The sequence below is a fragment of the Impatiens glandulifera genome, chromosome 7 (genome assembly GCF_907164915.1).
Source record: "Impatiens glandulifera chromosome 7, dImpGla2.1, whole genome shotgun sequence".
Classification (NCBI taxonomy): domain Eukaryota; kingdom Viridiplantae; phylum Streptophyta; class Magnoliopsida; order Ericales; family Balsaminaceae; genus Impatiens; species Impatiens glandulifera.
The window spans coordinates 14386016-14400232 of record NC_061868.1 but is presented as its reverse complement, the minus strand read 5'-3'; the positions used below and the strand labels follow the sequence as shown (position 1 = coordinate 14400232).

Sequence of the window (14217 nt, the reverse complement as noted above, 5' to 3'; positions counted from 1 at the left end):
GAGACGTCCAAACATTGATCCGACTGTTGAAAATGTAGAGGAATGAGTTACCAATCTCTCGACAAAATCTCAACGCAATCGGACTTCGTTTGAATCTCCAATCGTTAGTTTGATGAACCATGCGCGACTTTATGTGAAAATCTGGTACGAGATTTTATCTTTCTTCCTCTCTTTTAATTTTTGACTTCTGCTTCTTAACGACGGTTGTCGCTCTTTAAATACTAGAGCAATTATGTTATAACATAACCCTTTAAAATACTATAATACCCTTAATAAATTAAAAGTTAACTTGAATCCCTATTGGACTTTTTTCATAGTTGGAAGTCCAAACAAAACCCAACAAACTCAACATAAATTCTCCATCAGCAGAGTTCTCCAACAGAAGAGTTACCATCAGCTGACCATTCGCTTTTAGCAAAGTAGCTCATCAGTAGAGCTGATCAATAACTGAGTTCTCTATTAGTAGAGTAGTTCATAAGCAGAGTTGATCATCAACTGAGTTCGCTATCAATAAAGTAGCTCATTAGCAAAGCTGATCATCAGCTGAGTACAACCAGCTCTCTTCTTTGACCAAGGGCGGAGCTAGAATTTTAAATCTACCCGAGCTAAAATATTTTTCATACAAACCAATATAAAACAATATTTTTTTTAAATAGTAATGAAATATGAAAAAAATAAGAATCGTTTAAGCACAACGAAACAAAGTATGACATCAAAAAAAAAATACTTAAGATAAAAGAATAAATATCTTAGGCCAAAGATAAAAAAAAATAACATTTACTATGGAAGAAAGTCGATAATCTTCTCACCGCTTCACAAAAATATACATTTACTATGGAAGCCTCACAAAAAGCTTTGAGAGTAATAATTAATAAACATTTACTATTGAAGCTAGTTTATAAAAATATAGAATATTATTTTTTCTCTTTCTCTCTGAATTTAAAATTAAAAAAGTTAAGATACAAACCTATTGAGTGAATGAATTTTAATTTAAGCCGCAAGAATACGGTTCTTCAATTTAGCTTTACAAATAATAGAGAAAGAAAAAATTCAATCTTTCAAACTAGTATAAACTATTATTGTTATTGTTAGGGACATATTTATTTTAATTATAAAGAATAAATTATATATAGTTTAATTGTAGGTAATTGAGTTTAATTTGAAATGATTAAGTTATGGACTTCTTATTTAGGAATGGAAAAATTATATATTATGGAGAAAGAAAAAAAAAATCAATCTTTCAAACTAGTATAAACTATTATTTTTAGGGATATATATATATATATATATATATATATATATATATATATATATATATATATATATATTGGAAAAACGATTAGGCGTTATTTCATTAAAAATTCCCAAAAATGAAGAAAAAATAGATATATTTTTTAATTAAATAGAATAAATTATATACGGCTAGCTTAATGGTAGGTAACTAAGTTTAATTAGGAAAAATAAGTTATGGACTTTTTATTTAGGAATGAATAGATTATATATTATGGAAAAAGAAAAAAAAAATCTTTCAAACTAGTATAAACTATTATTGTTAGAGATATATTTTTTTAATTAAACAGAATAAATTATATATAGCTTAATAATAGGTAATTGAGTTTAATTAGGAATGAATAAGTTATGAGTTTTTTTATTATGAATCGATAGATTATATATTATTAAGTTAGATTATTTATTTAGAAATTAAATAATAAATTAAAAATTATTTACTTATCATATTATATAATATAAATATATTATTATGGTTGGTGCGCCTCAAGTTGAGTATATAGGTGGATGAATTATTTAATTATATACCATATTATTTATTTAATATATATCAGATAGTATATATTATTATTAGGTGGATGAATCCCTCCGGGTCATAATCCGGTTATCCCTAGAAGTGGCTCTCCCTGGTTATGACATTTAAAGCGATAAACGAATATTTCAATTATTTACGCATTAAAATTTTGTACTATAGACATACGAAAAACGTACCGTTACCACGTATCGACAAAATGAATTCGATCGTTGCCATGTCTCAAGTACAAAAGTCATTAGAGAACAACCGTGAAATCTTTGGGTTAGTGCTCTCGGGTCATTGATTCGTTCTTCGCTAGTCACTACGTTGCGCACACACGAGATCATATACGTTGAGCGATAATCTTTTGTATTATTAGATAATCATTTTACTTGTATAAGTTAAACAAATAGTCGTTTATTCAACAATATATTATGAAGAGCTAGAAGTTCAGACAAATAAGTGTTAAGACCTATGATATGAGTAGGTTTCTGTAGCGTTTATACAAATCAAAATCTTTTAGTAGAATTCTTCTGAAAACAAAAGATGAGTTATATATGAGCTTTTTATCTTTGAACATTTATAAAATCTCGTGTTCTCTTTTTATTTCTTCATTCATTCTTATATTTGTCGATTCAAATCTTACAAATATTTTTTGCACTTGAAACCGTTCAAGAATTTGTTGTCCTAGAATAGAAATAAATTTTCAATTCTTAACAGGATTAAAATATTTAAGTAAAAAAATAGAAATACAATATTCAATCCCTTCTACTATTGTCTTAGATCTAACAATAACATTTACAATTATTACCGTTAATCTAACCTTAAAACAATCATATTAATTAGGTTATTATGACAATAATATTATTAATAATAATAAAAACACCACATAAATAAGTATTATATATTTTAAACTATATTTGTTTTAATGTTGAATGACCACAACTATAACTTTCCTTTACAATTTAACATTATAACTGATAAATAAAAAAATTAATATTAATTATTTCACTAGTGTTATCCTTCTATCTAATCTATTAGGGGCTTGTTATTGGGATAAAATTCATTTTTTATTCCAAAACTCAAAAATTATATTAACCATTAAATTAAATAATTTTATCATTAAATAAAACTATATTTTAATTAAATTTAATATTAATTTTTATTAATTATCTTAAATAAAAATTAAAACCTAATATAAATCCAACTTAACCTATCGTATTATCTATAACATTGAAATTTTAAATAATTCAAATAAATAAATAATTATACTAAAAAAAATAAAGTTAATATATTTGAATAAAAAATATTAATTAATTTATAAATATACCATATATAGATTAAATATTTATAAAAATATTATTCAACATTTTTATATAAATTAATTCTAAATCATCCTTCTAAATAAATATATTAATTAATTTAAGTTAATAATTTTATCAATTTAATAAAATAAAAAATATTATAATGTAATTAGAAAATATATTATAACCACTCACAATATATAAACAAATCTTTCAATAAACCTATATTTCAATTATAGAATATTAAAACTATATATTGATATTTTTAATATTCTTTAATTTGAATTAAAAGAAGGGAGAAGAAATAGTTTAAATGAAGAAATAAAATAATGAAATGAAAAGATAGGTTATTTGTTTATTGGCTTATTAATTAAGAGTGATAAGGGAGAGAATTTCGGAGAACGAATGAGGGGAGAATAATGTGTCATTATATTACAGGTTAAGAAAAAGATAAAAAGTGAGGAGAGATAGAATATAAAAAAAAATTTATTATTTTTTCGGGCAATTAAATTGTGCCACGTCATTTCTTCAAAATTCTCTTTCCCATTAATCGAGAAAATGTTAAATTTATTAGAAGAGAAGAGAAGAGAAGAGAAGAGAAGAGAAGAGAAGAGAAGAGAAGAGAAGAGAAGAGGGGGAGAAAGTGAGAACCAAGAAAGATAAAATTGGAAAAAAAAAATTAAAATTGAGTTTTTACATCATTTGGTCAAAAAGGGTTATTTGAAAAAAAACAACATAAAATACCAATAACCCTTTCATCAAATACGCTCTAGATTTGAATTTCAAAAAAATTATTACTTACTATTAATAAAACATTGATAATTTTATGTGTATATTGATTATTAAATAAATTACATTTGTATAAGATTATTATTGTCAGTTAAAGATTATACCAATCTTAATAATAATTCATAATATAAATAATAATGTAATTATATACATCAAAATATAAATAAACTAATTTATAAAAAAAGATTTTAATAAAAAAAGATTAATTTAAATATAATAATAATAATAATAAGTTTAAATATAAATAAATTAAAAAAATAAAAATAAATAAGAAAACTGAGTTTGAATAGTAAAGTAGATTAGTTTGAGGATGAATTAACAAAGTAGGTTAGTTTGAGAAGTTGAACGTCAAACGGTTAGTTTGGGAATTGGTTCTAAATATTATGCGAATCTTAATTATGAGAGATAATAATTTGATAATTTGACTGGAAAAAAATTAATAATAAAAAAAGATAAATAACTTATAAGAACACTTAGCACATGCTTTAAAAAAAATACAATTAAATAATCAGAATAATATCTAGTGTTAACTAAATCACATATGATATATTAGTATAATATCTAAGCTAATTGTTATATATTAATTAGTTAGTTAATAAAATTGTTATGAGGAAAACAAATTACTATATTCAACCAAGTTATTTTTTTTTTCAAATATCTGCATGTAAAACTTGATTTCAGGACTTCGAGTACATTATAATTCTAGTGTTTATTCACTCATTTACATATACGAGTCTCCACTTAATAAAATATATAATAATAAAGGACAAGTAGTTTTTTAAGACAAATTTGTAAAAAAGCTAGAAAAAAAAGTCAATAACATACATGTTTGATATTATGGATAAACTCTTTTATTTGTTAGATCGATTGCTTGTGTTATTTTCATTATTTTTTTTCAGTATTATAGTAAGGAATTGAAATGAGAACATTTGAGCTCTTAGACAATTTTATTTTTATTTGTGTTTTTCCGATTAATTTTAACCTTATAAAAATGAGACAATAATTTTAATTTGAAATCTTTTAAAAAGATTAATAATTTTAAGTATATATAATTTTATTTATAATATATTTTTAAAACATATAATATTTTTTCAAAATATTATGAAATCCTCATAAATAAGAAAACATTTATCAATTAAACACAAACTAAAATTATATAGAAATTATTAAAATTTGTTAGAATAAATACATAATATTTTTTAAAACTCATTACATATTTTAATAATATATTATAAATAATAATCTAGAACTATTTACATTTCTTAAAATATTTTTTTCTAAATTATTATTATTTATGTGATTTAATTGGTATTTATTATAAATATTTAAACAATTATTTTAAATAAATTTTATTATAAATAAATTTATATTTAAATTAGATTTTTTAATCTTATTAAAAAATTAAAAAATAATTACTGTTAAAGATAATTTATTTAAGAATTATCCTTAATTTTAACAATTATAAATAATATATATATATATATATATATATATATATATATATATATATATATATATATATAATTAAACTCTTTTATTAATTTCAAATTATTTATTATATTTCTTTAAAAAATTAATTAAAATATTAAATTACAAATATTTTAATTGGTCTAATGGATAGAAAGTTTCTCGAGTAGCTACATCTCCCATGCCTAGAGTTTGAAATGGTATTCCCCATCTATGAAATATCTTTAATTAATATATGAAATATCAGTCCTTAAAGGTGACCAATAAATACACTGCTGAGAACATGTACTAATGTCCCCATAACCATATCAGAGAAATTAAATGTCTTCCAACTGTACAACGTGAACATTAAATAATTCCTTGAGCCCATAATACACCATATATGAAAATAGTAAATTTTCAATAATGCAGGCTCTATAAATAAACGCGAACATGAACAACCTTTTCTCACACACCTTCAAATAGTAAGTGAGTGAGTTCAATAATAACAAGAGAAAATGAATTCCAAAGCAGTTGTTTTGATCGGCCTTTTGGCTATCTTCCTCCTAGCCTTTGTTTCTCATGCAGCCACCAAAGATTTGGCTGAAAGTAAGCTTCTTTCTACCTAAACAAAAACATTCAATATTTAGAGCTTCTCTGATTTCGTTTATGTAAATAAATTTTGTTTATTTGAAAAGATTCGATGAAAATATAATTTTTTAGCAGATATATATATTTTTGGTAAAAAAACTTCAAGATTATTAATAACTAATGATAAATTTATTTATTTATTTTTAATAGATAATATTTTAGTATTTTTATTAATAATTTGAGTGATTTTATAAATAAGAGATGTGATAAAAAAAAACTGATTATGATTGAATTTATATAAAAAAAAAAGACCCATCTAAAGATCTCTCAAAAAATCTCTCAATAAAAGATCATTTAAGTATTTTAATAAATAAAAGAAGTGGTTAGAGCAATAAGTAATTAATAGGTTTGAGATAAAAAACTCTTTAAAAAACTTAAGCACCCTAAATATCAAACAAGCTCTTATGGTTTGTTTGAATTAGATTATTGAATAAAGAGATGATGATTTTGAAAAGTATTAATTGTTTTTAGTAAAAAAATTTAATGTATATAATAAAAATAATAATAATTTAAAATAAAAGACATTTAAATATTTTAATGAATAAATAAATTATTATAAAAGTAAGATGATTTAAGTAGTTGAGTTATTTAAATAATTCAAACTATATACTAATTTAATGAAATCGTGCAGCCCAGGATCAGTACGGAGGAGGAAATAATAATGGCGGCGGAGGGAATAATAATGGCGGCGGTTGGGGAGGAGGAGGAAATAATAATGGCGGCGGTTGGGGAGGAGGAAGAGGAAATAATAATGGCGGCGGTTGGAGAAGAGGAAATAATAATGGCGGCGGTCGCGGTGGAGGATGTCGGTACGGGTGTTGCAACAGAGGTTTACGTAGTTGTAACAGGTGTTGCTCTTACCTAGGAGAGGCGGTTCAAGCTGATGTTGGGGGAGCCAAGCCGTGAAGGTTGAGCCGAGTGGTGAGCTAGCTGTTAGCAAAATCCATGTAGTAATAATTAAGAAAGAATAAGAAAAGGCATTCATGGTTGTGTGTGAGTGAAAGTTCATGCTTTTATATCTATATAATAATATGATGCTACTGTCACCTCTGTTTTATTATGGAGTTCTAAATTAATAAAGATCTTTTAGAATTTTATGGCTTACTTTGATTCAAAAATTATATAGGGATAATAGTATTGAAAAACTCTTAATTAAACTATATTTAGTGTTCCTTAAATAGTTCACCCATTAACGATTTGTTCAAAATATAAAATTTAAGAATCCAATAAACTTAATTATTCAACTTGTGACGAAAAGACCGTAGTTTAGTTTTGTAGTGGAGAGGATATGTCAACCAAGAAAATGAAATCTTAAAAGGAATGAAAAAGCTTTTAATTGGATGAATTAGAGTTGAAAGAAATATTGAAATGACTAGTAAATGGTATTATTAGTTTTTTTAATTCTCACCTTTTATTGGTGTTATTATTATAATTATTTTATTTGAGTTTTTTTATATTTTTTTATGGTGATTTAATTTTATCAAGGGTTCTGTTCTTGGATTATGTTATTACATATGAAAAAGGCAAAATATAAATATATATAATTTTGAGGTGCTATGAATGAATCTGTATAAAAAAAAAGTATGAAATTTAACTTAATAAATAATTATAAAAGTCGAATTTAAGAGATTTAAGATTATTGATTCGAATTTATTCTTTAAAAGTTTTAAATGAAAGTGAACTGTAATATTAAATTTCAAAACTAAAAAAAACTTTTAACACTCATTTATAAATATTCTATTTAATTTTTTTTACAATGATTAGTTTTTTTTATATTTATCTATACGAAGGATTAAATATGATAAACAATAATTTTTAATGTGACATTTTAATCTTTTTATTAATTATTTTATTTAATTTAAATTTGATACAATTTTTGTTAAAAAAATAATTTTGTATTAAATAAACATAATAAACACTTGTCTTAATTATAACATAATAATATACACATAATTCAAATTATCAAAATCCAGAAACAACGAACATAAAATAAAATAAACACCTTACAAGTGATTTTTTTTTATTTCTAAGAAATTGTCCAGTTGTAACCCAAGGTCCAATTTGGTTGAGTATTGGAAACCACCTTCACTTTGAAAGAGACGTAATTTCGCTCAAATATGATATTAAAATTGTACCTAAAAAACACTTTCATTAAAAATATTTGAAAGAGAACCTATCAGAAATGGCTTTAACAACACCAAATCTTTTTTTTTTTGTCTTAACATTTATTCAGGAAAATAAGAGGACATGTGGATCTAAAAAAATCTATCCCAAATCATGGATAAAAAAACCGTCAATCTCCAAAATATATGATCAATGATCTCCTTTTTTTTAACAACCTAAACCCTAAAACCCACTTGGTATGGTCTCCTATTTTTAGTTTTTTTTTTTTTTTTGTTGTTGTTGTTGTAATTACATTTAATTAAAAAACATACAATAATTAAAAAAATAAAAATTATTAAAAGTCATGTCACTGATAAACTAAAGATCCCATACAAAGGTGGAATATATATATATATATATAAATATATATATATATATAAATATATATATATATATATATATATATATATAATAATTGATTTGAAAATTGATAAATTTTCTACTATTTATAAGGATTGTAAAAGTATAATTATTACTTCATGGGTGTTCTCCCTAAAATTAAATAAACAAAAATACACTATTTACTGAATTGAACCCTAACCTTATTAATTTTATTATATCTAAATTATTTTTTTTATTTATTTAAATATAAAATTATTATATAATATCATGTGTTTTCAATTTATTATACAAATTAAATAAAAAAAGAAAAATATTTTTGTTTGTTCCTAAGCCACTCAAAATTCGGTTCTCATTTGATCATAATGAATGTGTTCCTTATATTAAGTGATAGTATATATTGCAACAAATAAATAAATAAATAAATAAAGTAAGACTTATATTTCATACAGGCCCATATATCCAAGTGTGCCATCTTTTAATCTTTATGTAATCAATAAGACAAATTTAATTATTCCACCATGGGATCAATATTTATTATATATCTACCATGAGATATTTTTTTGGTCGCTGCTTCTTAATTATTATAATTTTTTCCTCGAATTCGGTGCATATTTATTTGTATTTCGTCTATGAAGATTTCATTTAATATCAAGCAATTAAATTAAGAACTAACAAAAGAAAATTGGTTTAAATGTAATTTTCCAGCGAAGCAGAACTTGATATGCTTAATTTCACAATTTCTCATACTACTGAGCATGAAATAGTTATCACAGATAATGAAAATCAAGTGGCCACAACCATGGATGAAGAAAAATGTGTCCAAACCAGGTAAATAACTATCTATTTTTTTTTTGTGATTAGTCCTAATCCCGATAATGATCAACGATAGAACCAAAAGACAAATTTCGATGAGAAATCGCCGATAGTGGTGAAAGAAGCTATGTCTACAAAACACTAACGAAACATCGTGTGAAGAAAATTTAAATGTAAAATGCAAAAATCACTATCGTCGCCGAAGAAAACACAAAAACAAGGAAACTGAAAATGAGAAGGAAGAACATAGGCTTTATGTTGAAAAAAAATGATAAAATAGGTTTTTAAGTCTCTAGTCCTCAATCGATGTTTCGAAGTCAACCCATTAGAAAAAGAAGAATTTTGGGTTATTTAGAATAATTCAAACGAGATCAGATTTATGATCTCCCAAACTCAAACTTTCCAAGAAGTTACTCAATATAAAATAGGATGGAACATGTAGTTTCATTTGTTTTTTAACACAAGTTGTACCTACTAGCCAAATAAATTTCTTTTATCATAAGCTTTGTTTCAACATTCAAGGCTTCATGAAAGATCAGCCAACCAAAAAAAATATTATAGCTAGATTAGCTTGTTCTATATACTTTTCCATAGAAACACATCAATTGTTGGTAACCAAACATTTCAAATGTTTCTGCATTTCCAGGAGGGAAAAGAAACGTATCCTCCATTCCTCTATTTCCCAGTATTTTGCAACAACCGTCTTGTTTTGATGCAATCAAGAATAGATATTGATGGAATTTTAAAGTGAGCGGAAGAGTTATACTATGAGATTAAGCTTGTCAAAAAAGAATTATTACATTTTTATATGTCTCAATTTAAAAAAGAAAAAAAATAGTTTTATATTAATTGTAGTAACACTCACTAGTAAAAAATCGACCTTTACCGACGGTTCTTTCCGAAGGTTTTATAAAACTCTCCTAAATACTCCCGAGAGGAACAAATCCTTCGGTATTAAAAATAGATTTTTAGAGGGGTGTAAAACCTTCGGGTTTATTAATTATTACCGAAAGTTCTTTATAGAACTTTCGGTTTTTACCTTCCCAAAAAACCAAAAAAAATTCTAAGTGTTGGATGTGGGTTAATTGCGAAGGTTTTTACAAAAACCTTCGGTTTTGAAATCCCGGGGATTTTTAATTGCGAAGGATATTCAAAGAACCTTCAGTTTTACCTTTTTTGAAATTCTCTTATCCGAAGGTTTTTGTAAAACCTTCGGTTTTGGCTCAATTAAAAATAATTCTAAGTTTGGTAATGGTTATTTCCGAAGGGTTTTTAATAAACCTTCGGTTTTGACTAATATCAAAACCGAAAGTTATATGAAAACCTTCAGCATCTACCTCTATAAATACAAACCCTAACCCTTCTCTTTTTCATTCCACCCTCCCCTTTCTCTCTCTCCCGCGCCGCAGCCGCCTCCTCCACGCCGGTTCTTCTCTTCTCTCGTTCAGGTTTGTTTCATTTGTTTTTTTTTTTTTTATTATTAGATTTAGATTTCTTAAGTTTATATATATTATCTAGATTTAGGTTAGTTTAAATTATTTCTTTGTTTCATTGATTTAGATTTGTCTATACGTTATTATTTAGATTAGATTTAGGTTAGTTTGTTAAATATATGTTAGTTTTGTTATTTTGTTTGATTGAAGTTATATATATTAGATTTAGGTTACGGTTATTTTGTTTGATTAATATATATATACATATATCTGAAATGCATTTAGGATGAGTGATTCATGGAATAGTCTTCGGCGTACACCGGAGAAACTGCCTCCGTGTTACCAGAATTTGCTAGCACAAGCAAAAATTGCGGCACGTGAGGAAGAGGTGAGACAGATGACGCTGGAAATGGAGCAAATCCGATTGAGGGATGCGGAAAGAGGCCGATTGCTGAGTGAAATTAAAGCGGACAGGGCTGAAATGGCCCAAAGATTAGAGAATCTCGAATATGAACTTGTATTGTTGAGGAGTCGACTGAATCAACCACCCCCTCCTCCCACCCCATCTAATAATTTCTAGATTAATTATGTGTTTATTAGTTTTTCCGTACGAACGATGACAATATTTTTATGTGTTTTGTTTTAATATTCATGAATTATTATTATTATGTTTGGTTTGGTTTTAATATGTTGTTAATGAATTATTTTATTTTTGTTTACTTTTCACCTTTTTTTTAAAAAAAAAGCATGGACAAAACCGAAGGTTTATTTGAAAACCTTCGGATTTGACCCTCGGTTAAAAAAATCTAACAAATTTCTAAGGGTAAAAACCGAAGGTTTTCAAATAAACCTTCGGTTTTGACCCTTATTTAAAAAAATCTAAAAAATTTCTAAGTATGGGGAAGGGTAAAAACCGAAGGTTTATTTGAAATCCTTCGGTTTTGACCCATGTTTAAAAAAATCTGAAAATTTTCTAAGTATGGGGAAGGGTAAAAACCGAAGGTTTTCAAATAAACCTTCGACCCCTCTTTAAAAAAATCTAAAAAATTTCTAAGTACGGGGAAGGGTGAAAACCGAAGGTTTATTTCAAAACCTTCGGTTTTGACCCTCGGTTAAAAAAATCTAAAAATTTTCTAAGGGTAAAAACCGAAGGTTTTCAAATAAACCTTCGGTTTTGACCCCTGTTTAAAAATATCTAAAAAATTTCTAAGTATGGGGAAGGGTAAAAACCGAAGGTTTATTTGAAAACCTTCGATTTTGACCCCTATTTAAAAAAATCTGAAAATTTTCTAAGTATGGGGAAGGGTAAAAACCGAAGGTTTTCAAATAAACCTTCGGTTTTGACCCCTGTTTAAAAAAATCTAAAAAATTTCTAAGTATGGGGAAGGGTAAAACCGAAGGTTTATTTGAAAACCTTCGGTTTTGACCCTCGGTTAAAAAAATCTAAAAAATTTCTAAAGGTAAAAACCGAAGGTTTTCAAATAAACCTTCGGTTTTGACCCCTGTTTAAAAATATCTAAAAAATTTCTAAGTATGGGGAAGGGTAAAAACCGAAGGTTTATTTGAAAACCTTCGGTTTTGACCCCTGTTTAAAAAAATCTGAAAATTTTCTAATTATGAGGAAGGGTAAAACCGAAGGTTTTCAAATAAACCTTCGGTTTTGACCCCTGTTTAAAAATATCTAAAAAATTTCTAAGTATGGGGAAGGGTAAAAACCGAAGGTTTATTTGAAAACCTTCGGTTTTGACCATTGGTTAAAAAAATCTGAAAATTTTCTATATATGGGGAAGGGTAAAAACCGAAGGTTTTCAAATAAACCTTCGGTTTTGACCCTAGGTTAAGAAAATCTGAAAATTTTCTAAGTATGGGGAAGGGTAAAAACCGAAGGTTTATTTGAAAACATTCGGTTTTGACCCTAAGTTAAAAAAATCTGAAAATTTTCTAAGTATGGGGAAGGGCGAAAACCGAAGGTTTTCAAATAAACCTTCGGTTTTAACACTTCCCAAAACATTCTGTTTAAGGTCAGGACCGAGAGGTTTATTTAAAACCTTCGCAAATACACATAAAAACCGAAAGTTAATGTTATAACTTTCGGTTTTAACAATTCCTAATTTGTTAAATTATTTTGTTTTTAACCCACTAATCTTAACTCCTAACTAATATAATCAAGTGCGGGTTTGTTTTTAAAAATTAATATTGTGTTTTATGTTAAAATGTTTATGATTGTGTTTGATTATTATAGAGAATTGTATTTGAATGTTTATGTTTGATTATCTTATGAATGTGTGTAATGTTTGATCATATGGATTGTGCAATATTTTAAGGATATCAAATTGTTAAATTAATGTTGTTAAAGGTCATTAGAAGGTGAGAAACAAAAGAATTTAACAAATTAGGAAGTGATAATTCCGAAAGTTATATAATTAACTTTCGGAAATATCCCTCTAAACCGAAAGTTTTATATAAAACTTTCGGGTTTTATACTTCTGAAGACCGAGAGTTTTATATACAACTTTCGGTTTAGATGGTTATTTTCGAAAGTTAATTATATAACTTTCGGTTTTTACATTTCTCAATTTTTTAAATTAAAGTATTTTTTCTTTCCAATATAGACTCCTAACTAATATAATCAAGTGTGGGTTATATTTTAAAAATTAATATTGTGTTTTATGTTAAAATGTTTATGATTGTGTTTGATTATTATAGAGAAGTGTATTTGAATGTTTATGTTTGATTATCTTATGAATGTGTGTAATGTTTGATCATATGGATTGTGCAATATTTTAAAGATATCAAATGTGTTAAATTAATGCTGTTAAAGGTCATTAGAAGGTGAGAAACCAAAGAATTTAACAAATTAGGAAGTGATAATTCCGAAAGTTATATAATTAACATTCGGAAATATCCATCTAAACCGAAAGTTTTATATAAAACTTTCGGGTTTTATACTTCTGAAGATCGAGAGTTTTGTATACAACTCTCGGTTTTGACACTTATTAAAACCGAAGGTTTTATATAAAACTCTCGGGGTTTAATAAGGGTCAAAACCGAGAGTTGTATATAAAACTCTCGGAAATGACCGAATAAAAATAAAAAACGCCTCTTTCTCTTCTTCTTTCCCGATTTACTTTCTCTCTTCTCCTCTCATCTCCCCCGCCCCGCTTCTCTCTCCCCGACGACCAAGACGCCGCGCCGCCGCCCTGCCGAAGACCACCGAAGACCAAGACGCCGCGCCGCCGCCCTGCCGAAGACCACCGAACGCTTTGGAAGAATCGCCCTGCCGCCGCCGACACTTGAAGAATCCCCTCTGCCGCCGCCGCCGCCGCCCTGCAAGGTTAGTTTTTAATTTTTTTTGCAATTAGGTTAGATTATTGTTAGATTATTGTTAGATTGTTGCAATTAGGTTAGATTAATTTTAGATTCTTGTTAGATTTTTGCAATTAGGTTAGATTATTGTTAGATTCTTGTTAGATTT

General features: G+C 26.3%; 1 protein-coding gene across 1 annotated transcript; it reads left to right on the top strand.

The window, feature by feature from the left end:
• The first annotated feature begins 5809 nt into the window (after positions 1 to 5809).
• On the top strand, positions 5810 to 7095 carry LOC124910595 (abscisic acid and environmental stress-inducible protein-like). Its single transcript, XM_047451266.1, has 2 exons — positions 5810 to 5949; positions 6623 to 7095. The coding sequence occupies exons 1-2, from the start codon at positions 5859 to 5861 to the stop codon at positions 6895 to 6897; spliced, it is 366 nt and encodes a 121-aa protein (XP_047307222.1). The 5' UTR covers positions 5810 to 5858; the 3' UTR covers positions 6898 to 7095.
• The last annotated feature ends 7122 nt before the right edge of the window (positions 7096 to 14217 follow it).